General features: G+C 41.6%; 1 protein-coding gene and 1 pseudogene across 3 annotated transcripts; both read left to right on the top strand.

Moving 5' to 3' along the window:
• Nucleotides 1-11,702, top strand: part of LOC119793944 — a 30,154-nt pseudogene extending 18,452 nt beyond the window's left edge.
• On the top strand, nucleotides 786-18,302 carry LOC119793860 (oocyte zinc finger protein XlCOF6-like). Of its 3 annotated transcripts, XM_038301153.1 has the most exons (3): nucleotides 786-1,084; nucleotides 9,072-10,529; nucleotides 10,782-11,461. In XM_038301153.1, exons 1-3 carry the CDS (start codon nucleotides 916-918, stop codon nucleotides 11,402-11,404), a joined length of 2,250 nt encoding a protein of 749 aa, XP_038157081.1. In that variant the 5' UTR covers nucleotides 786-915; the 3' UTR covers nucleotides 11,405-11,461. The 3 variants fall into 3 exon arrangements, with proteins under 3 accessions (XP_038157081.1, XP_038157074.1, XP_038157088.1); XM_038301146.1 differs by having other exon boundaries at nucleotides 9,072-11,461; XM_038301160.1 differs by lacking the exons at nucleotides 9,072-10,529; nucleotides 10,782-11,461 and adding an exon at nucleotides 18,145-18,302 and having other exon boundaries at nucleotides 798-1,084.
• The last annotated feature ends 8,652 nt before the right edge of the window (nucleotides 18,303-26,954 follow it).

Genomic DNA, 26,954 nt, shown 5'->3' with positions numbered 1-26,954 from the left:
GTTAAGAGTAGTAGATAACTTGTTCCCAGGAAAAGAACCGAAAGGGAAGTTCTGAGGCGCAGCCGCTTTCAGAGGAACCTAACTTCATTATTTAACAATAGGGAGCAGAGGAAGGTAAATAAGACACACATCTGCTGTAACCTTGGTCATACTGTTATGTTCAAAATTGTAGGTTCATGATAAAAGAAACTGAGTCCACAACAGAATAGGGTTCTTTTGCTCCTCCAAGAGGAGAGAATCACGTTCAGCTACATCTGCCCTCCCTCTCTGTCTCCTCAGCAGAAGCCTTTTATTAGCAGATCATAACACATGGGTTGGGTTACAGAACAGTGTTCTTCTGACAAGGCACTTGATTGGGTCATAGGACAAAATGCTCCTCTTGATTGAATCACAGCAGCATGCTGTGACTTTGCCTCATGACCTAATGATTGAATCACAGGATAGCAGGATGCAGGTCACAAAAGTCTACGACCCTCTTGATTGAGTCACAGCACACACATGTAGCATAATTTTATAATCATAACTCTAACACATACAAACATTTACTGATGAATTATAAAACGTTATTAACATGAAAGGGAGAAACTGAGAAGAATAATTGGAAGAACAGACAAAGAATGGAGTCTGAAAGGAATGTTGGGAAATGAAGGAAAATACATTATATTCACAGATTAAAGAAAGCAAAACCCTTTTATCTACAGAATACAAAACAAAAAATTAGAATTTGTAATGTTGCTACACACTCAGTAGGTGGCGGTATGCACCATAAAGTTGCTTGCGATCCGCCATGATAGAACAGAAGAAGAAGAAGACTGTGGGTCCCGCAGCAGCAGCAGCAGCAGCAGCAGCGTTAGCTTCCTTCCTCCGTGGAGTGTTTGTAGAGAGGCTGATGATGTGTGAGTGTTTGCAGGGAGAATGTGTTCAGTCCAGCTTCAAGGAGAGTTTATCAGCGAGCAGTTAACTCCTGCTGAAGAAACATTGACGGAGGTTAAAGGAAGAGAGAAAAGGCCCAAAGTGGAGATGGACGATCAGCACAGACTGCTGGATTTCACCAGGATCCCCCAGAGCATCTTACACCGGATAGGTAGGAAACACCTGATAGAAACGATTCCCTCAGGATGCAGACTGAGGGTTGGAGCCTCAGCTGATTGGAAAACTCATTAGAGGAGATCAACATGCTAAGCTAAAGCTAGCTTCTGCTTCAGCTAAAGGGCTGTTCCACCTCTTTTCTCTCCACTTTAACTGTCTTTATTCTGCTCTACTCTAAAAACTTCAGCACTCAGACACTTCAGACCTGGATTAGATAATCCAAGCTAACAGCAGAATCTTTAAAGCTCCTTTGGGATTTGAGAAAGCTTTATCTGTTTTGTGAAACAAAGAGCCCTAGGAAGGCTTTTTTAGCATGTGGGCCTCATTATAGTTGGTGTTCTAGGTCAACTGGTGGTGGCAGCTGGATTATGCACTATGTAGTTTCCAACTAGTTAAGGAACTGGAAAAGCTTTAAACTGACCTTGAAAAATATTTCAGTTGGATCATGAATAAGGTGTATGAACCCAAATGGCAGCCAGTAATCAATAAATCATGTGCTGTCACTGTTAAGAAAAAAAAAATAATAATAATAAACTCCATGGAACTGTAAGATTAACTAGAAAAAGCTGTTTTGGAGAAACATCAAAGTGGGAATGCTTTTTTGCTGAATGAAAAAGAAAATTAGCTAAAGAAACTGCAAGAAAGAAAAGAAGCACAAATTAGCTGAGGGACATTTGAAAATGTGATAGGAAGTATCCAGAAACCTCAAACAACAGAAAAAAGTAGAATCATCTGAAGATTTTGTAGGGTAGAATCATTTGGCAGAATAATGGCAGAAACACCCTCATCTTAAAAGCAAAACATTTAGTTAAAGTTGATTAACCAGAAGAAAAAAGTCTAAAAGTATCTGTTTACCTTGAAGTTGACAGAAGCAAAGCGTCTGCTTACGAGGTTAGCAGATGCATTATTAAAGTAGAAATTTTAGAGCTTCATTAAGAAATGTGCACTTAGGTGTGATGTCAACAGGCCTTGGTAGTGTAATCTGAAGAAATTGGTTGAGTTCGGATCATACCTATAACTACACTATAGATTATTGTAGTGCCACCACACTTGTAGTATACATATATATTACCTCACCTGGGTCACACTACAAAACTCTATTTTTTTAGATGTTCTCATTTGTTATTTTAACCATACAATCTCCAATAAATGCACTATAGATTACCACAGTGCCACCAACCCTGTAGTACACATAGATAACCTGATCTAGATCATACACAGGGTTTCCGCGGGTCATTAAAAGTCATTAAAAGTAATTAAATAGATAAGTAATTAAAAAGGCCTTAAATAGCATTAAAAAGCATTAATTTCAACGTCCGGAGGCATTGAAAAGTACAAACACTTGATGGAACAAAAACATTGTTTTTCAGAATTTATGTTGACTACAAAAACATTGTTTTGTTTAGAAGGATAGTGTGATAATGAGCACGTTGATAATCCAACGTGCTGTCTGTGTCGCATATTCGTGCTGTGGTGAAAGAGCGAAGCTAATTTTAGGACAAGATGGGAAAGTGTAACTTTCAAGAAAAGTTGTTGGAGGATGAATGATTCAAAACATGGCTAAAGCCCGCTGACTAGGGCTGGGTATTTTGGCCAAAGTCATGAATCGATTCGATTTTGATTCATACAGTTCTAAATCGATTAATTTCGATTCAATCTGTTTTTACAATAATGAGAGTTGTTCAACTGTGTTTCAGAATACTCATGTATTTTATTTTTTCCTGTCATATTAAACACAAAGTGCAAACTTGGAAATCCGACAATTTAAACTTGAGATCTGAACAAAACTGTCTCAAAACTGCAAACTTTTTTTGTGAAAAGTGAATCCTCACTCGAGCAAGCAGGCGTGACACAGTGGAGACACAGCAGGCATGCATTAGTGTATTATCTCCACTGCACAAACCATGTGTGCAGCGTTGTCTGTAACAACAACAGGGTGTTTGCTGGTCAGGCCCCATCTGTTAATGCTTTCAATCAACCTATTAGCTATATTTGCAGCTGTCTGGCTTGAAGTATTTTGAGTGCATCTTTCCTGCTAATTTGAATGTGAATGTCAAGCGCGTCACTATAAAACTAATCGATCTCATTCCCTAGACATCGATTTTGCAAAAATGTAAAGGAATCGATTCAAAATCGATTTTTTTTAACCAGCCCTACCGCTGACTCCGAAATCCCACATCCTCTGTCACCGCTCCGCCCCGCTGTGCTCCCGACCTCCTGCTCAAAGCAAAGCCTACATCCTCCGCTCTTCCTCTTTGCTCCGACTTTCTTAGTTTGAAGAAAACATGTGCTATATTATTAAATTCAAACCAATTCAAACCAGCAAAACAGGGTTTCCGCGGATCCTTACTAGGGTTGTCAAAAGTATCGATTCTCAAAAAAGTATCGATACTGAAATGTTGTATCCGGATACAATACTCGTTTCTAAAAGTATCGATACAGTGCCACCACCAGTGGCACCTAAGCAGTCATTCATCTAAAGTGCAGAATAGTGAAAAATCCACTTTCTGAACACTGTGTGATTGAATAATTCTACGCACTTTTCAGTTTCAGACTTTTTTTTTGTAACAGGTGCAGCTGCTGAGAATTATGTTTGTTTCTTAACCGGTTTGGCTAGTGTCATTGTTATGTGTGCAAAGCATAGCTAAGGAAGGAACACTTAATTTTAATTCTATAAGTTTTTTTATCAAGCTTGCTTAATATTGTGCACAGCATACAACCTTTATTGTATTTATTAATTGTATTTTATTTATTAATGAAAATATTTCTGTAGAATTTTGGAGTCTTTGTTTTTATCCTTGTGGTATCGAAAATGGTATCGAGTATCGAATATTTTCCTTAGTATCGGTATCGAGTTGAAAAATTTAGTATCGTGACAACCCTAATCATTACTTATAATTAAGTCATTAAATTATTTTGTAAATTAGGGCCTTAATTGGCACTAATTAAATGTGATTTTTGTGGCATTTGAAATGCTTTATTAAAAAAAAAAAAAAAAAAAAAAATATATATATATATATATATATATATATATATATATAAAGACAATTTCGTCAAATATATTGCGATTAATTTGTTATATCCAAGTAACGTTTTCAATTCGATTTATTTCTATAGCGCCAATTCACAACACAAGCCATCTCGACGCACTTTACAGTTCAACCAGATCATACAGTCAAATTAATTCAAGTTTTCTATCTAAGGAAAACCACTTGAGTGTATCAACTAATTTACTCAAATATAATCCCTCACATTAAGCATACTTGTAGCGACAGTGGAGAGAAAAAACTCCCCTTTAACAGGAAGAAACCTCCAGCAGAACCAGGCTCAGTGTGAGCGGCCATCTGCTGAGGCCGACTGGGGTTCAAGTAGACAGAAGCAGAGATAGAAAAAGCAGCTCTAAAAGGCGGCCCCGTCCAGGAAACACACAGCCAGGCAGACGAGCTTCGAGCTAGCTCCCATGTCAGAGGATGAAGACAGCACATCCAGTTAGTCACAGTCAGAGAAACAGGATTACACTGAAGAACAGGCCGATCTCCAGCATCTATAAACAAAGGTGTTGATGGAAGCAGCACAACTTCCATCAACTATGAGCAATGCCTTGAAGGCACAAACTGAATAGCTCACAATTTATCATTTATGGTACGGCAGTATTCATAACATTTAGGCGAATCACTGTCACCCAGACATCCGCATATTTATGTTTAAAAAAAAAAAAGACGTCATCCGCGTACTGGACTGGAGTCGTAACAGGCAGCCCGGGCCACAGGCGGCTACCCTCTACCCCTTCTATTCATTCGGCTACCTAATCTGAATCGTTCAATTCCATTTTGAGAGCGAGAACATCTGTATTACTAGCACTAGACATCTTCCAGGCATGTGCGTTAAACTAGCAGCAGTTCAGTGGACAGAATGAATGAATGGTAGCCGGCGTGCACGGGTGACTTCAAACACGCAGCGCTTTGTTTTTAAAACATATAAATATAAAAAATATAACTGCAGATGTCTAGGGGACAGTGATTCGACTACATATTATGAATGCTGGCGTACCATAAATGATAAATTATGAACAGTTTTGCCTTCAAGTATTTTGCCCCTAGGAATACGTTACTTGGAAATAACCTAATGGAATATCTTCAGAACAGCTCCAAATGACACAAAACTCATATGGGTGAGCAGAACTTGATGTAATAACGTAAAATCAAGGGCTCAATGTAAAAAAAAAAAATTACTTTCCCCTTTAAGGCAGTACTGCAGAACTAGCAACCCCATAAACAAAATCATCAACCTGTGAAGTGGAATAAACTAAACATTAACACTATCTGATAATGATCTGCTAAAGTGAAACCTTCTTTTGGGGTAGGAGAACTCTGTTAAAGTAATCCTGAAGGTTATTAAAATATGGTCAAAGAGGACAGGGTTGTGAGGAAATACTGTTATTTCTTCACATTCTATGCCATATGTCAGCACAAGGTCTAAAATATGAAAATGAGACTGTGTAGGACTATTCACATTTTGAACACAGCCAATAGATTCTAAGATAGCAATAAAGGCTGCTCTTAAGCTATGGATGGTAAAATCCCCCACTATGATGACCCTGCCAGTATTTAACACCAAATCAGGTAGGTACTCTAAAAACTCATCTAAAAATTCAGAGTCTGGACCTTTAATTATTAACTGCCTTTGGAGTAATCATTAAGTCATACTGAAAGTAGTTGCTCCTACTCCTCACCAATGAATTCTGTTTTTTGAAAATAAATAACTTGAAGGAGTTGACTTCAGAGCGTTAAAGCAACTTGACCACAGTGTAATCTAGTGTCCAGATTTCTGCGTCTGTGCATTTTTGATACCCACGTCTCCGGTGTGAACGCAGTATTACAGCGTGTGCAAACCACTATCACCAGGTGCCCGGAAGTATTCCCATACTTTGGATACTTTCGGTCTTCAAGCTAACAGATGCCTCCCGCCTCGATTCAGACTCATCGACGGTGCCATTTTCATCTCGCGCTCAAAACAAGAACCAACAGTAACAGAAGCTCGTGACACGAGAGGAAATAGAGCCAATTTATGGAGCCAAAAATGTGCTGTGTAGTGGAATTTTCTGAACTCAGATGAGTCTCAGATGTGACCAAAATAAATAAATAACAGGCTGAGAAAAATTAGAATGAATTTTCATCGTCGATTTATGTTGTCACTAGCTCTCACGTAATGCTTCTAGATAGAACTGAGGTGTTGGCAAACAGCGGCACCGGTTGGAGAGAGCAGAGCTGTGACCACCAAAGTTGTTAAATTTTTATTTTTTTTTACTTAAGATGTAATATAGAGAAAATAAATTTAACAAAAGTAGAAATAAGGAATGATCTCGATTTTGTTTAGGTGGCTTTAAAAATAACTTTTTTAATTTAGCCCTATCCACTGGGATCCACAGGCCCATAAAGGTATAACCTTCTGCCTTTTATTCATCAAATAATTTTTTTTTAAACAAAATTCAAGATCCACTTGGCCCTATTATTTTGTCAATTATTTTCTTTGTCCAATAATCTATTTGGATTTGGCTTTGTTGACTAAATATATATTTTTTTAATATATTGTTTTTTATTAAATGCAGCCGGCTTGACTCACTGCACCCTCAAAGGTTTTCAAAAAGTAGATCTTTTACACTTATTCATAAAAGGAAGATATCTATGGAGACAGTTGGTGCATTTAAAATCTCTTTAGAAAATAGAAACATAAGAAAAAATCAGGGTGACAGAGGTAAAACATTTTGCCCCTCTCCCTTATCTTCACAATACTTCCCAAGCAACACCCCACATTGTCATGTGTAGGGAACCTTAAACCCAAGATTAAATGACATAACTTACAAATAACTACAATAATTAAGTATAATTCCCCCAAATTAATAACGAATAATGTCTAATAACTCTTAATAGTAAAGTAACTGCAAAACAAAAAAAAATTAAGCGTCTCAAATAAGTTCAAATATCAAAATAACACAAAAAAATGAGTCTCCTACACTGCTCTTTAACCATTAGTGGTGTGAAACATTCTGTAGTTGTGCTAACACAAGGTTGTTGGTTCACATTTAATGCAATGGTTCACATTTAATGCCCAAACTCTGGCCATCTCAGGGAAGATGGCCTAAGTTTATTAACTGTATCCTGTGGCTGTGGACTTTGCAAACATTGATCTGTTTTTGAGTATAACCTTGGAGTTCTCTTTAACATGGACCATATAAACTCATCTCAAACTGCCTTTTATGTCAGGATACTTCATCCTCGGACCACTTGAGGACTCAAGACAGGCTAAAGCTAAGACTCATGCCACCCTTTGTGGCAGTTATTTTAACTTTTCAATTACAACAACACATTTGTTAAGGAAGAGTGGCGGCCCTGTGGTTAGGACATGGGGCTTGTGAGTTCGAAACCCACTCCCACAGACTGCCACTCTGGATCTCTGAGCAACACCCTTAACCCCCGATTACCAGGTGATTTCAGGTATGGGAACACCTAAAACACACTAGACATTGTGTCCCCAGAACCAAAGTTAAAGACCAGGTTAAGTCTTTGCCTTCAATGCAATAAACATAGTGGTGTGTGACCCCTCCATCTTGTCCAATTTGTCTGGTTTTATGCTGACGGCTCTGCAGGAGGAGAGATCACAGCTTTGATGCAGTCATGGTCTTCCAGTCCATTACAGGATCACCTTATCTGATTGGTTGACACTCGCCTCAAACTGAAAAACAGTCTGACAGTTTGGACGCAGGTCAACACTTGAAAGCTCCCAATGTGCCGAAGAGGTGAAACAGGCCTAAATGGTAGAATTTCATGTAAACCAGGAGCCCCTGACACTAAAGTAATTTTATCCCAATGCAGCATGAGGAAAAGACTCTAGCATCAGAGTTTATAAGACACTAAAAGTAATTTAACATATCTGAGATTTCGAGAGAAAACCGCACTATAATCTGGTAATGCAGTTATCAACCAGATATGTAGAAATGTTTCATTGCTCACTTTCAGCTGCTACAAACAGCTAGCAGGTAGCGGGAAATAACAGATATGACTGCCATCAAGCTGATGATAGCGAGTAAACACTCCAACCACCCACCTAACATGTAGCCACCGTGGCCTGTGGGTGGGGCTACGCTGCTTTGAAACCTCCAAAAGTCATTTTAAAGTTGGCTCATTGTTGATTGACTGACTGGTGAAATTTCTGGGTCTACTTTCTCCCCTGAAAACATCTTGAAATAAATTTTAACGTTTATATTTAATAACTGAGCCATCTTTTATCACATACTTATGACTGTAACAGTACTTTAACCCCTGTTGATGAAATTTCAAAAGTATGCAAGTTTACAATTACAGAAATGTAAACATAAGCTACATCCTGAACCATTCAACTGAAAAATATCTGTAAAGTAGTTTAAACAAGCTTTGATGACAAAGTGGAGGTCCAAGCCTTTCTAGACGACAGCGCAGCGTTGCCTGGACCTTTCTAACCTGTGATGTGATGTCAGAGCTGCAGTGAATGCTGGGAAATGTAGTTCTACTCTGGGGCGAACATGGCGTTGGATGTAGGAGTTTGCCCTGAAATCGAAGGGTTGACGGTTCAAGCCCCTACTCCGACTTTCGGTGTCGTTGTGTCCTTGGGCAAGACACTTCACTTGCATTGTCTACTGATGGTGGTCAGAGGGCCCGGTGGCGCCAGTGTATGGCAGCCCCGCTTCTGTCAGTGAGCCCCAGGGCAGCTGTGGCTACAATGTAGCTTGCCACCATCAGGGTGTGAGTGTGTGTGTGAATGGGTGAATTAATGTAGTGTAAAGCGCTTTGGTCAAGTCTCCTAACTTGAATAAAGGCGCTATATAAGTACATGCCATTTACCATTTACCATTTATATGCAGCTTGATCAAAACATGGATGGTTAAAGTAAAGTGTCCTTTCTTTAACCTGCAATTCAAATTCTTTCTCCTGTGTTTGATTTTCCAGACTGCCTGCAGGATTATGTTGGAAAAGAAGAGGTTTTCCCTGAGCAGCAGTTCTCTGCACAGGAGAGGAATTCCAGTTTGGACCAAGCAGAACCAGAACTTCTGCAGATAAAAGAAGAGCAGGAAATGCCCTGGATAAAAGAGGAAACCGTGGAGCTCCCCATAATTAAGCATGAAGAGCAGCTTGTTGAGACTGGAGATACAGAAAGGAACCCTTTCCCATGTTTGAGATGTGGAAAAAGGTTTCTGAAGAAACAATATTTAATGGTTCACATTAGAACTCACACAGGTCGGAAGATTCACAAATGTTGGTCTTGTGGAAAAAGGTTTACCGGAAAACAATGTCTTGCTAAACACATGAGAATTCACACAGGTGAAAAACCTTTCGAATGTTTGTCCTGTGGAAAAGGCTTTGCAAGAAAAGAAAATCTTGATCAACACATCAGAACTCACACAGGTGAAAAACCTTTCGAATGTTTGTCCTGTGGGAAAAGCTTTGCAAGAAAAGAAAATCTTGATAAACACATCAGAACTCACACAGGTGAAAAACCTTTCGAATGTTTGTCCTGTGGAAAAAGCTTTACAACAAAAGAAAATCTTAATAAACACATCAGAACTCACACAGGTGAGAAACCTTTCGAATGTTTGTCCTGTAGAAAAAGCTTTACAACAAAAGAAAATCTTAATAATCACATCAGAATTCACACTGGTGAGAAGTCGTTCTGCTGTACTCTTTGTGGCAAAAGTTTTGCTAGAAAACATAGCCTGACCATTCACATTAGAATTCACACAGGTGAGAACCCTTTTAAATGTGAGTCCTGTGGAAAAAGCTTTACCGAAAAACGCTCTCTTTATAATCACATCAGAATTCACACAGGTGAGAAGCCTTTCAAATGTGAGTCCTGTGGAAAAAGCTTTACCGATAAAGGTTATCTTAATAAACACATCAGAACTCACATAGCTAAGAGTTTTAAATGTGAGTCCTTTGGAAAACGCTTTACCCATAAAAGTATTTTTGATAGACACATCAGATTTCACACATGTGAGAAGACGCTCTGCTGTACTCTTTGTGGCAAAAGTTTTGCTAGCAAACATAACCTGACCATTCACATGAGAATTCACAGAGGTGAGAAGCCATTTAAATGTGAGTCCTGTGGAAAATGCTTTATCCAAAAATGTGCTCTTAATAAACACATCAGAATTCACACAGGTGAGAAGCCATTTAAATGTGCATCCTGTGGAAAAAGCTTCAGCCAAAAAAGTGATCTTGATAGACATATCAGAATTCACACAGGTGAGAAGCCTTTCAAATGTGAGTCCTGTGGAAAAAGCTTTACAGATAAAGGTTATCTTAATAGACACTTTAGAACTCACATAGCTAAAAGTTTTAAATGTGAGTCCTGTGGAAAAAACTTTATCCAAAAATGTGCTCTGGATAAACACATCAGAATTCACACAGGTGAGAAGCCTTTCAAATGTGTTTCATGTGGAAAAAGCTTTAGACATAAAGGTAGTTTTGATAGACACATCAGATTTCAAACATGTGAGAAGACGGTCTCCTGTACTCTTTGTGGCAAAAGTCTTGCTAACAAACATATCCTGGCTTCTCACATGAGAATTCACACAGGTGAGACGCCATTCACCTGTACTCTTTGTGGCAAAACTCTTGCTAACAAACATATCCTGGCTTCTCACATGAGAATTCACACAGGTGAGAAGCCTTTCAAATGTGTTTCATGTGGAAAAAGCTTTAGACATAAAGGTAGTTTTGATAGACACATCAGATTTCAAACATGTGAGAAGACGGTCTCCTGTACTCTTTGTGGCAAAAGTCTTGCTAACAAACATATCCTGGCTTCTCACATGAGAATTCACACAGGTGAGACACCATTCACCTGTACTCTTTGTGGCAAAACTCTTGCTAACAAACATATCCTGGCTTCTCACATGAGAATTCATACAGGTGAGAAGCCATTTAAATGTGAGTCCTGTGGAAAAAGCTTTAGCCAAAAATGTGCTCTTGATAAACACATCATAATTCACACAGGTGAGAAGCCTTTCAAATGTGTCTCATGTGGAAAAAGCTTTACCGATAAAGGTTATCTTCATGTACACATGAGGATTCACACAGGGGATAAGCCTTTCAAATGTGTCTCATGCGGAAAGAGCTTTATCAGAAAACAGCATCTTAATAATCACATGAGAATTCACACAGGTGAGAAGCCATTTTCCTGTACTCTTTGTGGCAAAGGTCTTGCTAGCAAACAGCGCATGATTTGTCACATGAGAATTCACACAGGAGAGAAGACTTTCAAACATGTGTCCTCTGGATAAAGCTTAAACACTTCAAATCTCACACAGGTGACAAGCCGTTGTCTTGTACTCTTTGTGGCAATAGTTTCATTCGAAAGCTTAGCTTGGCTTCTCACATGAGAATACACAGAGGTGAGAAGCCTTACAAATGTGGATCCTATGGAAAAAGCTTTACCCAAAAAGGCAGTCTTGATAAACATATCAGAAATCAGACAGGTGAGACGCCTTTCTCTTGAACTAGGTGTGGCAAAAGTTTAATCAAAAAGATAGTTTGACATCTCAAAGATCAACTCGTGAGAAATCCATTCATGAATCTGATCTAAAAAGAAAGTTTTATTGATTCACATAAGAAGTCATATCAGTTAAACGCCCGTGGAATGAACAGGAGAGACCTTTTCCATGTTTTACACTTGATAAAAAGCTGTAACACACGGAAAACATGTTTGTTTAAAGAGCTGAACAAGGTTCAAATTGCTTATTTTATTAGAATTTAATATTTTGCTGATATATTGCCGATGAATGTGAATCTGCTATAACTTGGTTTAAAGCCTTTTGGCTTAATGTATTACAGAAGACTTTCACTCCTGTAGAAGTGCATGTTTTTTTGTTGTCAATTTTTTTTTTTTTTTTTTTTTTTTTAACATCTTTTAAATAAAACTGTCAACAAAAACATATTCACTCAACCATTTCTGGGCCATAGGGATAAAAGTAAAAGTTACAAATTGCAACTAAAACTTGTCTACCAAAAAGTGTGCATTGTTGTAAAATATCAATGGATCAAGATTAAATGTGTTTCTTTGCACTAGAATGGATAATTTGGAACGAAAGTCAGACCTTGGACAGATATTTGTTATTTTTTTCCATTAAATGTCAGATTTACAATCTGTGTTGATATGTTTTAAAGATCTTTAACAGTTAACATTTTCTATGATTTTTTTCCTATAGTTTTGTTTCTGATTCTGTAGATGTTAAAATAACCTGGTGTCATTTAGAGAAACTATCGTCTGTTTTATAGAACTAGATTTTATTGCATTGTTTTCTGCACTGGATGTTTTCCATGAATGTATTCACTTCTAGATGGATGAACCAAGCAGAATAAAACATGGATTGTAAAGATTGCTTCTGTATATGGTTTCATGTACGTCATTAACAATCTTTATTGGTGTTTTCTCTTTCAGCTCTCATTCCTTCACGGTACTGCTTAAGGAACACTAGAAGAGCCCAACAGATTTTACTTTCCGCTTGATTTACTGTATGCATATAAATTGCTTTATTATAATTAGGCAGGTAGTTTTACAGATTATATGGACACTGCAATGTTGGTAGAACTGAAGAGGGAGAAAAGAAGAAAAGATGAAAGAAAGAGGAAATAAAAGGGAGATAATGATAAAAAAATTTTTAGTCTGCTTCATCACCTGCAAAGAGATGTAAAAAGAACAGCACAGCCAACAAACATGGTACATGATATACAATAAAGTAACACCTAGATGCTGTCGCTAAGGTAGTATTATTTAATCGGACATGTACTCTGTGTAACCTGAAGATAAGAGTGTGGGCTTTCTGTATGAAAGTAAATCTGAGTACCTGGAACCAAGCATCTCAACTCAACTTTATTTATAAAGCGCTTTCAGTCAGCCAAAGCTAAAATCAAAGCGCTGTACAGGTTATTTGAGCAGATTATAAAACACAATTATCACCACAACACAAGACAAACTCAAAGATAAAAAAAAACAGTAAGAGGTAAAAAAAAAATAAATAAATAAGTAAATAAAAAAATAAGAAAAAACAAAACCAAGTAAGAGAGGGAAATTAAGACAACTAAGATAAAGTCGAAGTCTCACTCAAAGGCCTGAGAGAAAAATTGGGTCTTTAAAAGGGTTTTAAAAGAGCTGAGTGTAGGGGCCTGTCTGATAGAAAGGGGGAGGGCATTCCACAGTTTGGAAGCTGCCACAGAGAATCCTAGTTATTCTCGTTACAAAAATCTACAAAAAAAAAAAGTATTTGTGCAGAAACTGAACATATGCTGGATGATGGTGGGATTTTTTTTTTAAATATTCCATATTAAATTAAGCGTTCACAGGGTTACAGGAATGAGTGACTCTAATTAAATGCTATTTTAATGCTATTAGAAATTATTTTAATGCCATCAACAAGTACCATGTACACAAGTTATTAGTGTACATGAAATATGAAGGAGCTTTAAGCACAGTTCCATGACTCTGGTATGTATGTAAACACACACACACACATATATATATTTTTTTCTAACTTTTTCTCCGCCTCGAGCTTCCTTTCTGAACATACGGCTTTATGATCAGTTCCACGCAAATAAATCGCGATATAATATGTCTGACGAAATTGTTTTTATAAACATTTTTATTAAAGAATCATAAATGCCATGATAAACATATTTAATTCTATCTCCAAGGAACTGTAGGCTTTGCTTTGCGCAGGCGGTCCGGAGCGCAGCACTGACGGAGTATGTGGGATTTCAGGGGTTAGTCAGAACCTCAGACATTCATGGCACAGGGACAAAGCAACATACCACAAAATCATGCAGAGATGAAGCTAATCTCTCTGAGTGGCTGCTGTGGAAATAGAGAATTTGGTTTGTGACTAAAACCTGTGCACAATTTTACTACTACTGTATCAGACCATGTTTGGACCCTTTTCTCTCTCTGGATTTGCCTAAGTTTTCATCTCCAGGTCCTTCAATAACATTATGGAACATGGTGACAGCAGGAAATGAAAAAAACGAGACCCATCCTGTTTTTAAACAACCACAGGCCTGATAACAAACGTTTTGTTTTCCAGTCCTGTAGCTTACATAGGAAAAGGTAGTTGCTGTTGAGTTTTTTTCTTTTAAAAAGATGATTTTTGGTTTAGATATTTAAGGTTAGTTCTAATTTGATCAGAAATTATTATACTGACTCTAAAACAATCATCGTGTAGGCTATGTTCACACTGCAGGCCTTGATGCTCAATTCCGATTTTTTTGTGAAGTCTGATTTTTTTTTTTTTTTTGCCTTTCCGTTCATATTTCCAAATATGTGCGACTTGTATGTGATCTCCTGTGTGAACTGCAGTCATACAACGCAAGTGTCCCGCATGCGCAGTAGTGGACGCAATGGCGTCACAGGCCAGCGTGCTCTATGTTTACGGATATAAACATGGATGGAAGTGCCGACGCGAATCTAGCGATCTTTTCTAACCACAAAAACTCAATCTTTTCAATATGGTTAAACATAAATACTGCTCTCTGCATCATCGTCCACCATGGTTGTTTTTTTTGCCGCTCCTGCATAGCAAGACGCAGAATAGTGGCCTTTGTCAGGTATTAATGACACGTTCCAACACAGGTCGCATTGGAAAACATCCGATTCATAACGGATTCAGGACCACAGAGCCAAGTGGACTGGGTCGCATTGGAAAAAATTGGTTCTGTGTTGTTCAGACTGCCATGAAAAGATCAGATCCAGGTTGCATATGGGCAAAAAAATCATATTTGGGTCACTTAAGGCTGCAGTGTGAACGTAGCCTTCATCAAAGCCAACCAGGACGTACATTATCACCCTCATTTTCCCACAGATAAGTCATGTCAAGAAAGTCAGTGTGTCAGCAATCATTTTCTTCATTGTAAGATGCAGAAAGGAATCTAAATGAGAAAGTTATCAACCTTTCCCTGCATAGTTGGAAGTCTATGGAAAAGGAAAATAAAATAAAATATATGGTTGATCACTTTAACCTTTACTGATTGCTGCGTCCAGGCACTTTCAGGCCTGGATCTCCCCCACCTCAGTCCAAGCAGGGTAGCCACTTCTCAAACCAAAACAATAACTCATTAATTTAAAAATGTTTTTAGCCTCCTTGTTCTCCCCCCCCCAAAAAAATTCCCCAGTGTCTCTGTTCTCATGGTTCTTGCACACACAGGTGTTCAGAGCAAATCAAAATCCTTTTGTCTTGTTTACCCCATATTTTAACTCATCATTTTCATCCGGTTCCTGTGACAGTGTATGGGCGTTGGGGGGTGGGGGGAGATCGATGCTTGTAGCAGCCTGTATTTCTCCAGCGGGCTGACGGGAGGGATGGCACCTCCTCCAGGTCTGAATTCCAAAAGGAGCGGCTCCATTCAGGGAGTCCATGTTTAAAGGGCAGGGAGTAAAAAAAAAAAAAAAAAGTTAGTGGATGGCAAAGTTTTCAATGTTTCAAATGAATAATAACAACAACAAAAAAATTAAGTTGTTAGGACACACAGCGCTGGTATGAAATGTCCTTAATGGAGGGAAGAGAGGGAAAAGTAAATAAAGTAATCCTGAAGGTTAATAAAAAGTGGTGAGAGAGGACAGGGGTGTGAGGAAATACTGTTACTGCTTCACATTCTATGCCATATGTCAGTACAAGTTCCAAAGTATGAAGATTAGAATGTGTGGGACTATTCTCATTTTGAACAAAGCCAATAGCATCTAAGTTAGCATTAAAGGCTGCTCTTAAGCTATCACCTTCAGTGTCAGTGTAACTGGGTTCTGCTTCACTTCACTGTACCAGGCCAGCCCAAGTAGCCCCTCGAATCTGCGTTGTGTGATTTTTTTTTTTAATGAAGACAAGGAGTTTCTGGGTGATCAGGCAGTTTATATCTTGAATGAGAACATATTGGGGTTGGAATCAGTGCAACAGCTCAGCTTCACTCAGCACACTACAACAGAGCTTTATTATTTTAGCTTTTTACTTAGTATATGAGGTGTTTTCCAATATTAACAAAAGTACAAGAATTGGTGCCAAGCACTGATCTACTAAACACTGTTACATCAGCATGGATGTTAAAATCTCCCACTATGATGACCCTGTCAGTATTTAATAAAAAATCAGAAAGGAACTCTGAAAACTCATCTAAAAATTCCGAGTAAGGACCTTGTGGATGATACAAAGTTACAAAAAGAAGAGATTTTCTTGCTTTGCAATTTTGATTAGGGAAAATATGGGTTAAATGTTCAAAACAGTTGTAAGTATTAACTGCCTTTGGAGTAATCAGTAAGTCAGACTAAAAGATTGTTAAAACTCCTCCTCCTCCTCACCCTAAACTTCTGGGTATAAGAAATTTTAAATAACTAGAGTTGCGTCATTTTGGTTAACATAATCCTCTTGCTGCAGCCAAGTTTCTGTAAGGCAACATAAATCAATGTAATTATCACAAATCAAGTCAATCAGCTGAACAGGTTAAACAGGCCTCAGGACCCCTCAAAGCCCCTGGACGCTCGCTAACCATAGTGTTTGCATGTAAACCAGGAGCCCCTGACAGTCAAGTCATTTCGTCTGAATGCAGCATGAGGTAGAGACTTACATTCATTTAATAAATCAGATTTCAAGAGAAACCATATTTTAGAAACTGGGATAGCAGTTATCAACCAGATATGTTTAAATGTTTCATCACTCACTTTCAGCTGCTACAAACAGCTAGCAGGTAGCGGGAAATAACAGATATGACTGCCATCAAGCTGATGATAGCGAGTAAACACTCCAACCACTTGGCTAACATGTAGCCAAAGTGGCCTGTTGGTGGGACTACGCTGCTTTGAAACCTCCAAAAGTAATTTTAAAGTTGGCTCATTCTTGATTGACTGATGGGTGAAGTTTATAGGTCTACTTTCTCACCTGAAAACACCTTGAATTCAATTAATATTTTCAACTCTTATATTTCAAGACTTTGTTTCCTCTGAGCCTTCTTTCACAAGTACGCAAGTCTACAAGTATAGAAAAATACAGAAATGTAAACAAAGAAGAGGGATTTTTGGCTTCTGCAGAAGGACAGAGCCACGTTCAGCTACATCTGCTCTCTGGCTGACTTCTTCTGCAAAGCCTTTTTATTAGCAGATCATAACACATGGGGTGGGTTACAGAATAGAGTGTTCTTCTGACAAGGCAATTGATCAGGTCATAGGACAAAACAATCCTCTGATTGAATCACAGAATAGAGTAGTTTCCCGATAACTGTGATTATCCTTGTACAAACATCAGCAATTTTGTACCACTGTTGCATGACAGTTTGCAGTAAACTGAGTGAAACATCTCATTTATTCAAAGTTCCATATGCACATACATTAACTTTATAATCATCATTGAATAAATCTGACAGTATCCTTGAGTTAATGGACTGATCTTAATGAGGCTTCATAGGTATCTTTCCCTGACATGTATGTGCATCTGGTCTGTAGAGTTGAACACCTCCACACCTTTCCCCAAAGCTAGATGGACATTTATGAAGCTACATTGGGGTCATAACGTTTGTTCAAAACCATTTTATTTTACTTTAAAAAAATTGAAACTGAAAGAATACAAAACTGAAATAAAAAAATAAAAACTACAAAGATATATAAGAGAAAATGAAAAAAGACATTTTAATCCAAAAAAATTCCATCCATTTTCTTTGGCTTATCCATCACGCTCTAAGTGGGGATGGTGCCTACCTCCAGCAGTCTATGGGGGAAAGGTGGGCTACACCCTGAACCATTCAACTAAAATATGTCACTGTAGAGTAGTTTAAACAAGCTTTGATGACAAAGTGGAGGTCGAAGCCTTTCTAGACAACAGCGCAGCATTGCGTGGTCCTTTATAACCTGTGATGTGATGTCAGAGCTGCAGTGAATGCTGGGAAATGTAGTTATATTCTGGTTATATGCAGCTTGATCAACACATGGATGGTTAAAGTGAAGTGTCCTTTCTTTAACCTACAATTCAAAGTCTTTCTTCTGTGTTTATTTTTCCAGACCGCCTGCAGGATTATGTTGGAAAAAAAGAGGTTTCCTCTGATGAGCAGTTCTCTGAACAGGAGAGAAATTCTGTCAGGATCCCAGTGTTTTGTGTTCGTCTGTTTGTCTTGTCTTTTGGCGACAGTGCCGTTGGATGTAGGAGTTTGCCCTGAAATCGAAGGATTGACGGTTCACGCCCTGACTCCAACTTTCAGTGTCGTTGTGTCCTTGGGCAAGACACTTCACCTGCATTGTCTACTGATGGTGGTCAGAGGGCCCGGTGGCGCCAGTGTATGGCAGCCCCGCTTCTGTCAGTGAGCCCCAGGGCAGCTGTGGCTACAATGTAACTTGCCACCATCAGTGTGTGTGTGAATGGGTGAATGATTGTAGTGCAAAGCGCTTTGGTCAAGTCTACTGACTTGAATTAAGGCGCTATATAAGTACATGCCATTTACCATTTACCATTTTGTGTTTCTCCCTTCCACCACCAGGAGGCGCCTGGCTCCGGTTCGCCTCCTCACACTCCTGCAAGCTGTTGACTTGTAATGAGACAGAGACGGTTTTATCCAGGACGGAGAGGCAGGCAGTCAGGCGGAGCTTTTCAGAGTCAGGGATCCAGAGAGGGGGAAGCAGGCAGGCAGATTCAAACGGTTCGGGCAGGCTCGGAGTCGGGGGGCAGATCGGGTCGGAAACAGATAGGCGGTCAGGTTCTTCCTTGATGCTGGATTATTCGTAGCTGGTTGGCTTGAGATAATCTGGCACAGAGGACAGATCTGATGGGGCTTTTAAAGTGCTGGAAGCAGGTGACTCCAGTCAGAGCTGATTGCAGATGAGTGGAGCAGAGCAGGTGCGAGGACTCAGTGATCAGGCCAGAATCAGTACAGAAACCATTGCAGAACCCCCCCCTCAAGGGCGGATTCCAGATGCCCTTTTGGGCTGATCAGGATGGGCCCTGTGGAAATCCCGGATCAAGGTTTTGTCCAGGACGAAGCGGGAAGGGATCCAGGATCGCTCCTCGGGTCCATAACCCTCCCAATCCACCAGATACTGGATGCCCCTGCCCCTCCTCCTGGATCTGAGAATGCGCCTAACTGAATAGGCAGGACCCCCATCGATCAGACGGGGGGGAGGTGGGGGTCCGGCAGCGGGCACAAACCTTGAGTCTCTGACCGGCCTGACACGGGAGACGTGGAATGTGGGGTGAATTCTCATCGTCTGAGGGAGGCGAAGCCGGACAGCCACTGGATTGACCACCTTGGAGATGGGGAAGGGCCCAATGAATCGGGGTGCCAGTTTCTTGCAATCCACTTTTAAAGGTAGGTCCTTGGTGGAGAGCCAGACCCGGTCTCCAGGTTGGTAACATGGAGCTGGAGACCGCCGGCGATTGGCATTTCGAGCCTGGACCTGGGATGACTTGATGATGGCTCTCTTTGCCCTCCTCCAAGCACGCAGACATCTAAGGGCAGACAGACGGGCTGACGGTACTCTCGACTCCTTCTCCTCGACAGAAAAAACTGGTGGTTGAAAACCGTACACCACATAGAAGGGTGAGAGGCCGGTGGAGCTGGAGGGAGTGGAGTTGATGGCGTGTTCCACCCAGGGTAGGTTCTGCACCCACCTAGTGGGGTCGGACTCACAGAGGAGTCGAAGTTTTGTCTCAACCTCTTGGTTCATCCTCTCTGTCTGACCATCAGTCTGAGGATGGAAACCGGACGACAGATTAACAGTTACCCCTAACAAGGAGCAGAACTCCTGCCAGTAACGGGCCACAAACTGAGGACCTCTGTCGGACACTATGTCAGCTGGCAGTCCGTGCAGACGGAAGACCTCCTTAGCCAGGATTGTGCCCATCTCCTTGGCAGTGGGGAGCTTAGGTAGAGGGACCAGATGGACCATTTTAGAAAATCTGTCAACAATGGTTAAGATGACAGAGTGACCCTCAGAAACTGGTAAACCTGTGACAAAGTCCATGGAAATGCTAGACCATGGCCGAGAAGGAACGGGGAGAGAGCGGAGCAGACCGGACGGAGGTCGCCTGGAGACCTTGGCCTGGTTGCATTGAGGGCAGGCAGCAACAAACTCCTTAACGTCCCGAGTCAAAGTGGGCCACCAAAACTGGGACCTGATGATTCTGACTGACTTAGTGAAACCAGGATGACAATACAGACGAGAGCAATGACAGACGTTAAGGACTTTATTTATCAGAGAGTCTTTGACATAAAGCCTGTCCCCGGGGCAGGCCTCGGGAATCTGTACTCCCTCGAGAGATTTCTTAACCTCCCCCTCCAGGTCGAGCCTCGTGACTGCACACCTAACGGTGTCAGGGAGGATGTACTCCTGAGCCTCCTTGGAAAACTCCTCCCCGGTCTCGAACATCCTGGACAGGGCGTCTGGTTTCCTGTTCTTGGACCCCGGCCTGTAAGATAGGGAGAAGTCAAAACGACCAAAAAACAGGGCCCACCTGGCTTGCCTGGGGTTAAGTCTCTTTGCAGTCCTGAGATACTCCAGATTCTTGTGGTCAGTCCAGACCAGGAAGGGGAGCTTAGACCCCTCTAGCCAGTGTCTCCACTCCTCCAAGGCCAACTTAACTGCCAAGAGTTCCCGGTTTCCCACATCATAATTGCGCTCAGAGCTAGACAGTTTTCTGGAGAAAAATGCACAGGGGTGAATGCGGCCGTCACTGGCTCTCTGACTGAGGATAGCCCCGACTCCAGAGCTGGAAGCATCCACCTCCACAATGAACTGCTTATCAGGGTCAGGGGAGACCAAAACTGGAGCTGATGTGAACAGGGATTTGAGCTGCTTAAACGCCCTGTCAGCCTGGTTATTCCAGAGGAACTTAACTTTGTTAGAGGTTAGGGCATGAAGGGGAGCACATACCTGACTGAACCCACGGATGAAACGGCGGTAGAAATTAGCAAACCCCAAAAACCTCTGGAGTTGCTTTCTGTCTGAAGGAATAGGCCACTCAGTGACAGCCCGGACCTTGGCTGGGTCCATAGAAATCTGGCCTGGGGAAACCATGAAGCCAAGGAAGGTCATGGATGTGACATGAAATTCACACTTCTCTGCTTTAACGAACAGCTGGTTTTGGAGAAGGCGAAGTAAGACAGCACGGACATGTTCCCTATGGGCTGAGAGGTTTTCAGAATAGATTAGAACATCGTCAATGTAGACAAAAACAAACTGCCCAATCATGTCACGGAGAACCTCATTAACGAGGTTCTGAAAAACTGCTGGGGCATTTGTTAGGCCAAAAGGCATGACCAGATATTCATAGTGGCCAGAGGGAGTGTTAAAGGCAGTCTTCCACTCGTCACCCTCCCTAATGCGGACCAGATGGTAAGCGTTCCGCAGATCCAATTTAGTGAAGATCTTGGCCCTCTGGATCTGGTCGAAGGCCGAGTTCATAAGGGGAAGTGGATAACGGTTCTTAACAGACACCTCGTTGAGCCCCCTATAGTCAATGCAAGGTCTGAGGGACCCATCCTTTTTCCCCACAAAAAAAAAACCCAGCACCAGCAGGGGATGAAGAAGGACGAATTATCCCTGCCCTGAGTGACTCATTAATGTATTTCTGCATTGCCTGGGACTCTGGTATGGACAGAGAGTAGAGTCGACCCCTAGGAGGGGTTGTTCCCGGAAGCAGTTCAATGCTGCAGTCAAATGGGCGGTGAGGCGGTAGAGCTGTGGCTCTGGACTTATTAAAAACCTCTTTTAGATCATGGTAGTCTGCGGGGACCTTAGAAAGGTCAGGGTAAACCTCCTCCACCTCATTCTCTGCAATTAAAAGAGGTTGGGCAGACAACAAACAGGACTGAGAACAGGAGGGAGCCCAACCCATGACTTCCACTCTTCTCCAGTCAATCAGGGGATTGTGTCTCCGGAGCCAGGTGACACCCAGGACAACAGGAACCTGAGGGGAGTCAATGATTATGAAGGTCAAAGTCTCTCTATGGTTACCTCCGACTAGCAGTTCCACCGGCTCCGTGACGAGGTGGGAGTGGTTCAACCGGTGGCCATCCAGGGCGAGGACGCTGTGAGGTGACGGGCCCGGGAGGAGTCCAATGTTCAGACTTCTGGCGAACCCCTCGTCCATGAATTCAGTGTCTGCCCCAGAATCAATAAGAACAGACAGGTTATGTGCTATGGCTGAAACGGTCAAGGTAGCAGGAAGCAAGAGGTCTGGGGAGACAGAGAGTGTAGTGCGGCTCAGGAGGGATCTCCCCCCCCCTACTGAGCCTTGGCTTTTACTGGACAGGTGCCAATGTAGTGACCCACGGCTCCACAGTACAGGCAGAGGTTTAATTTACGCCTGCGAAGACGCTCCTCAGTAGACAGCTTGCTCCTGCCCAATTGCATGGGTTCAGGATCAGCTGCGCTTGGGAGGGGTGAAGCCTCTGCTGGAGTAGAGAACGACCTGGGGAGAAACTGGTTAGCAGCTCGGCGCTCCCTTCGACGTTCCATAAGTCGAAGGTCAATCCGGGTTGCCAGATCCTCCAAGTCCTTTAGTGACCGTGGGAAATCCCGGGTGGCAAGTTCATCCTTAATTTTTTCATTTAGTCCAGTAATAAAAACATCCATCAGGGCATGCTCATTCCAGCGGCTCTCAGCTGCTAAGAGATGAAAGTCAATGATATACTCAGAAACTGACTTATCACCCTGCCTGAGGGTTAGGAGCCCCCTAGTGGATTCACGGCATGGTAGCACGGGGCTGAAAACCCTGATCATCTCCTGGGAGAAATCGTCATATGAGTGGCAGATATCAGAGTCATTTTGCCATTCAGAAGCTCCCCACAATCTTACCTTACCGGTCAGCAGGGAAATTACATATGCAACCCTGGAGCGTTCAGAGGGGTATGCGGATGGCTGTAACTCAAACTGGATCTCACACTGTGTGAGGAAGGCTCGGCATTGGTCCGGATCGCCCCTAAACAGTTCGGGCGGGGTCAGGCGTGGTTCTGACAGCTGCGGTGAGCGTGATGCGGTGACAGGTGCTGACGCCTGCGGAAGTGAGGCGGCTGGAGGAGCCTGGTCGCGGAGATGAGAGAGGATCTCACTGACGCCAGCCTCTAACTGAGAAATAGATCTCTCCACGCCAGCACGCCACTGATCGTCTGGAGATGGATCCATGTTGGCCAGATTATTCTGTAATGAGACAGAGACGGTTTTATCCAGGACGGAGAGGCAGGCAGTCAGGCGGAGCTTTTCAGAGTCAGGGATCCAGAGAGGGGGAAGCAGGCAGGCAGATTCAAACGGTTCGGGCAGGCTCGGAGTCGGGGGGCAGATCGGGTCGGAAACAGATAGGCGGTCAGGTTCTTCCTTGATGCTGGATTATTCGTAGCTGGTTGGCTTGAGATAATCTGGCACAGAGGACAGATCTGATGGGGCTTTTAAAGTGCTGGAAGCAGGTGACTCCAGTCAGAGCTGATTGAAGATGAGTGGAGCAGAGCAGGTGCGAGGACTCAGTGATCAGGCCAGAATCAGTGCAGAAACCATTACATGACTGCTCTTAAGCTGCTGGTTGCCATTACTTCGACGCCAGAGTGTTTGCCAGTTTGGGGTACTATAGCCCAGCCTTGTTTATGCTGAGTCTAATCTGAGTTTTGCATTTTGAGTTTTTGTCCTCTCGCCAAGCTGAGTTCACATTGAGTTTTACTGAGCGCTTGTTTCTCCATGAGTCTTTGTTTGTTCTTTGCCTTTTGGCCAAAACCCTTCCTGCAAACTGGACCTTTTCGGACCGCCTTCTCCCAAGTGGGATCAACTGAGTCTTACACTGAGCGACGGATTCCAAACAGGAGATTTGGATCCAACCACCTTTGAGCACGCTGAGATCACTCTCTGAGTAAGGAAGTCCTCTCCACCACGACCCGTTCAAGTAACACAGGAAATCTGGGTTGCAACCAGCGGCTGCATTATTCCACTCCGTCCGAGTTCTGGATAAACCCTGTTCCACCCTCCACCGAATTAAACAAACTTTGGAAGACCAACACACAGACTGGAGTCTACGTCTCTTCTTCCCTGGAAACGTGAGTGGCAACAAATCCTCTCCTTCAAGATTAACAACTCCAATTCCCCACTGAGCCTGAATCTAACGGTCTGTCTTCCCCTCGTCTTCCAGTTTCCCGGCAGAGCAGAGTTCGGGGGAACTCTGCACCAAACTCAAAATACTCTTCAATAAAACCCGTTGAAACTTTTACTCTGTGTCTTTCTGTTTGGCTTCACTGCATGTGGGTCCGAGCTTTAGATAAAATCAAGACAAATTCCAGTTTAACCCCCAAACTGCTCCCTGGGCGCCACACAATGGCAGCCCACTGCCCCCCAAGGGGATGGGTTAAATGAAGAGAGTTAATATTGCTGCTTGAAAAATTAACAATATGAAATATAAAAATGCATTTACAACCCAACAACAACTTCTAACTAAGTAGTTTCCAGTCCTGACATGTTATTAACATATTTTATGAGGTCCAACAATAGAAATGGCCACACTCACCAATCATATTTGGTGTCTTCATCCAAAGTTGTAGTGACATCTTTGGCTAAGATCAGGTTGACCATCCTTTTCACTGACAGCGGGTTTGTTTAATTTTAAAGGCTGCATCCTCCATGGATCGGTCACCAGCTTCTGCTCTCCGGACATAAAGCTTTTCACTGTTAACTGCAGACCTTTGTATCTGCCTAGAGAGTTCACTGTTGTTAGCATCACTGCTGTGTATGTGCCTCCCAGTGCTAACATAATTTTTTTCACTTAGGAGGGGTGTCAGCTTCGAACAGCTGCGCAGTTCTTCAGGAACACTTGCATGAATTATGAGTGTGTTGGCAGATTTTTAATAGTGCTAACGTGGTATCTAGTTCATATCCTCAATTATTTTTGGATAGTTTAAATGTCATATGAAGAGGCCATGAGTGTTCAGACTATCTCTGAACTTCAATCTGTACACTGAGGGTGGTTTCCTCATTGCATGGGGGTTTTAAACAGGCCAATTTGAAGCCTGTTCTTCATTTTTACCAACATGTGGACTTTGCAACTTGGGGACAGAACCCTTTAGACCTGGTTCACTCTAACATCAAAGATGCATTTAGAGCAGCCCTGCGCCCCCACCCCCCACCCCCTTCAGACCACCTATCTGTCATGCTGATCAGCAAGGTACGTTTAATATAATGTCTTAGCGTCAATTTAGGAAGGAATTCCATTTCAATATTCATAGAATAGTTCTTCACTTATTGACAAATTAAGGTGTACTATTTTCTCTATTCAAGGAAATTATTTAGTATAGTGAGTTAAAATCAAGATTATTAAACTTTGATTCTTCCTTGAAATCAGGCTTTTTGTCCTATGCACTATCTGTACTTACATTGTTTTTTTTAAATCTATAAATAATATCCGCCATAAAAAAATATGATAAAAAATATTTTAGTTTAAATAACTTATTGACATGACACAGTGACATGACAGTTTTAAATCTAATCAAACTTAGTGCAGATTATCCAAAGTTTCCTTTTATTGCCAAAGCCTGTTTAGAATTAGCAGATGTTTATGAGGACAAACATGTGGAATGAAACCTTCATAGTGTTAGGTTTATTCTTTATACATCATGTGCATTGTTATTCTGTTAGCCAGATTAGACAGAGTAGAAGGCCTTCCTTCACATTGTGGATGTCACTGTGTGTACGGAGGTCATCTTATCAGGACAGCCTTTGTGTCTTTAAAAATATACAGGATATGGGCACATCTTGGAGCCGGACTGATAAAGGGGAGCTATCTGTAATTCTTGGGCATAGAAGCAAGTCGCATACAGGTCAGGGCATTGATGGCGTGTCAGTTTCTGATACGGACAGCAAAGCATTCACCTGCTGCAACACATAGGCTCATGAGGTATAAGAAGGAGGAGATGACCTTGTTCGGGGCTCAATCTTATTTTTATTTTGTTTTTCATTGTGTGCGATACAGGTACACTTGCACCTTAATCCTTATTTACCTTGATATACTGAATATCCCTGGATATACTGTATATATATATTGTTTATTGTCTATTTTTAATGCACCTTTTCCTCCTTGTTTGCACCTTCTTTGACTTGTATGCCAATATGAGACAAGTGAATTTCTCCGCTGTGAGATCAATAAAGCTCATCTAATCTAATCTAATCTTTGCCGGACGCTCGCTGATGTTTTTTGAGCCCACAGCTGTGCCAACTCCAAGCAATTTCTCTGTCCTTTAACCACCTGAACTGGAATAAACTCTGTTACTTTTTTACTCCTGTTTTATAGTCCTTTTTTTATATGATTTTACCCAGTTTGAGTTAAGAGTAGTAGATAACTTGCTACCAGGAAAAGAACCGAAAGGGAAGTTTTGAGGCGCAGCCGCTTTCAGAGGAACCTAACTTCATTATTTAACAATAGGGAGCAGAGGAAGGTAAATAAGACACACATCTGCTGTAACCTTGGTCATACAAACATAACTGTTTTACTGCTGTGAATAGTGTTTGATTTAAAAAAAGAAACAACACAGACAGGCTGGGCTCCCGCTGGAAACAAGCCCCTCCTCGGGACGCTCCTGATCTGAGCCGATCACTTTTTAGCAAAACATGGACTGTGGATCCATCAGCAGCAGAAATGGCAGCAGGTAGACTAAGCTTACAATGGGTAGAGGAGGTTAGACCAGACAGGATGGTGGTCTGTAGAGATTCCAAAGCAGTTTTACAAAGTATTCAGGGAGAAGGAAATGATAGAATAGATTTAGAATCAGAAATCCAGCACAGTCTATTTAGATTATATAGGGGTGGCATTGATATTTGGTTATGTTGGGTTTCAGCACATGAAGGTAAAT

The sequence above is a fragment of the Cyprinodon tularosa genome, unplaced genomic scaffold (genome assembly GCF_016077235.1).
Source record: "Cyprinodon tularosa strain WSP-4 unplaced genomic scaffold, ASM1607723v1 ctg1124, whole genome shotgun sequence".
Classification (NCBI taxonomy): Eukaryota; Metazoa; Chordata; class Actinopteri; order Cyprinodontiformes; family Cyprinodontidae; genus Cyprinodon; species Cyprinodon tularosa.
Note: the sequence above shows the minus strand (reverse complement) of the source record. Positions and strands in the feature narration are given on the sequence as shown.

What these genes read in the sequence shown, in the direction of transcription:
- LOC119793860 (XM_038301146.1), top strand. Translation starts at nt 916, where the DNA reads ATGTGTTCAGTCCAGCTTCAAGGAGAGTTTATCAGCGAGCAGTTAACT. An exon ending in GAGCATCTTACACCGGATAG is followed by an intron (nt 1,085 to 9,071) that starts GTAGGAAACACC and finishes TTGATTTTCCAG; the next exon opens with ACTGCCTGCAGGATTATGTT.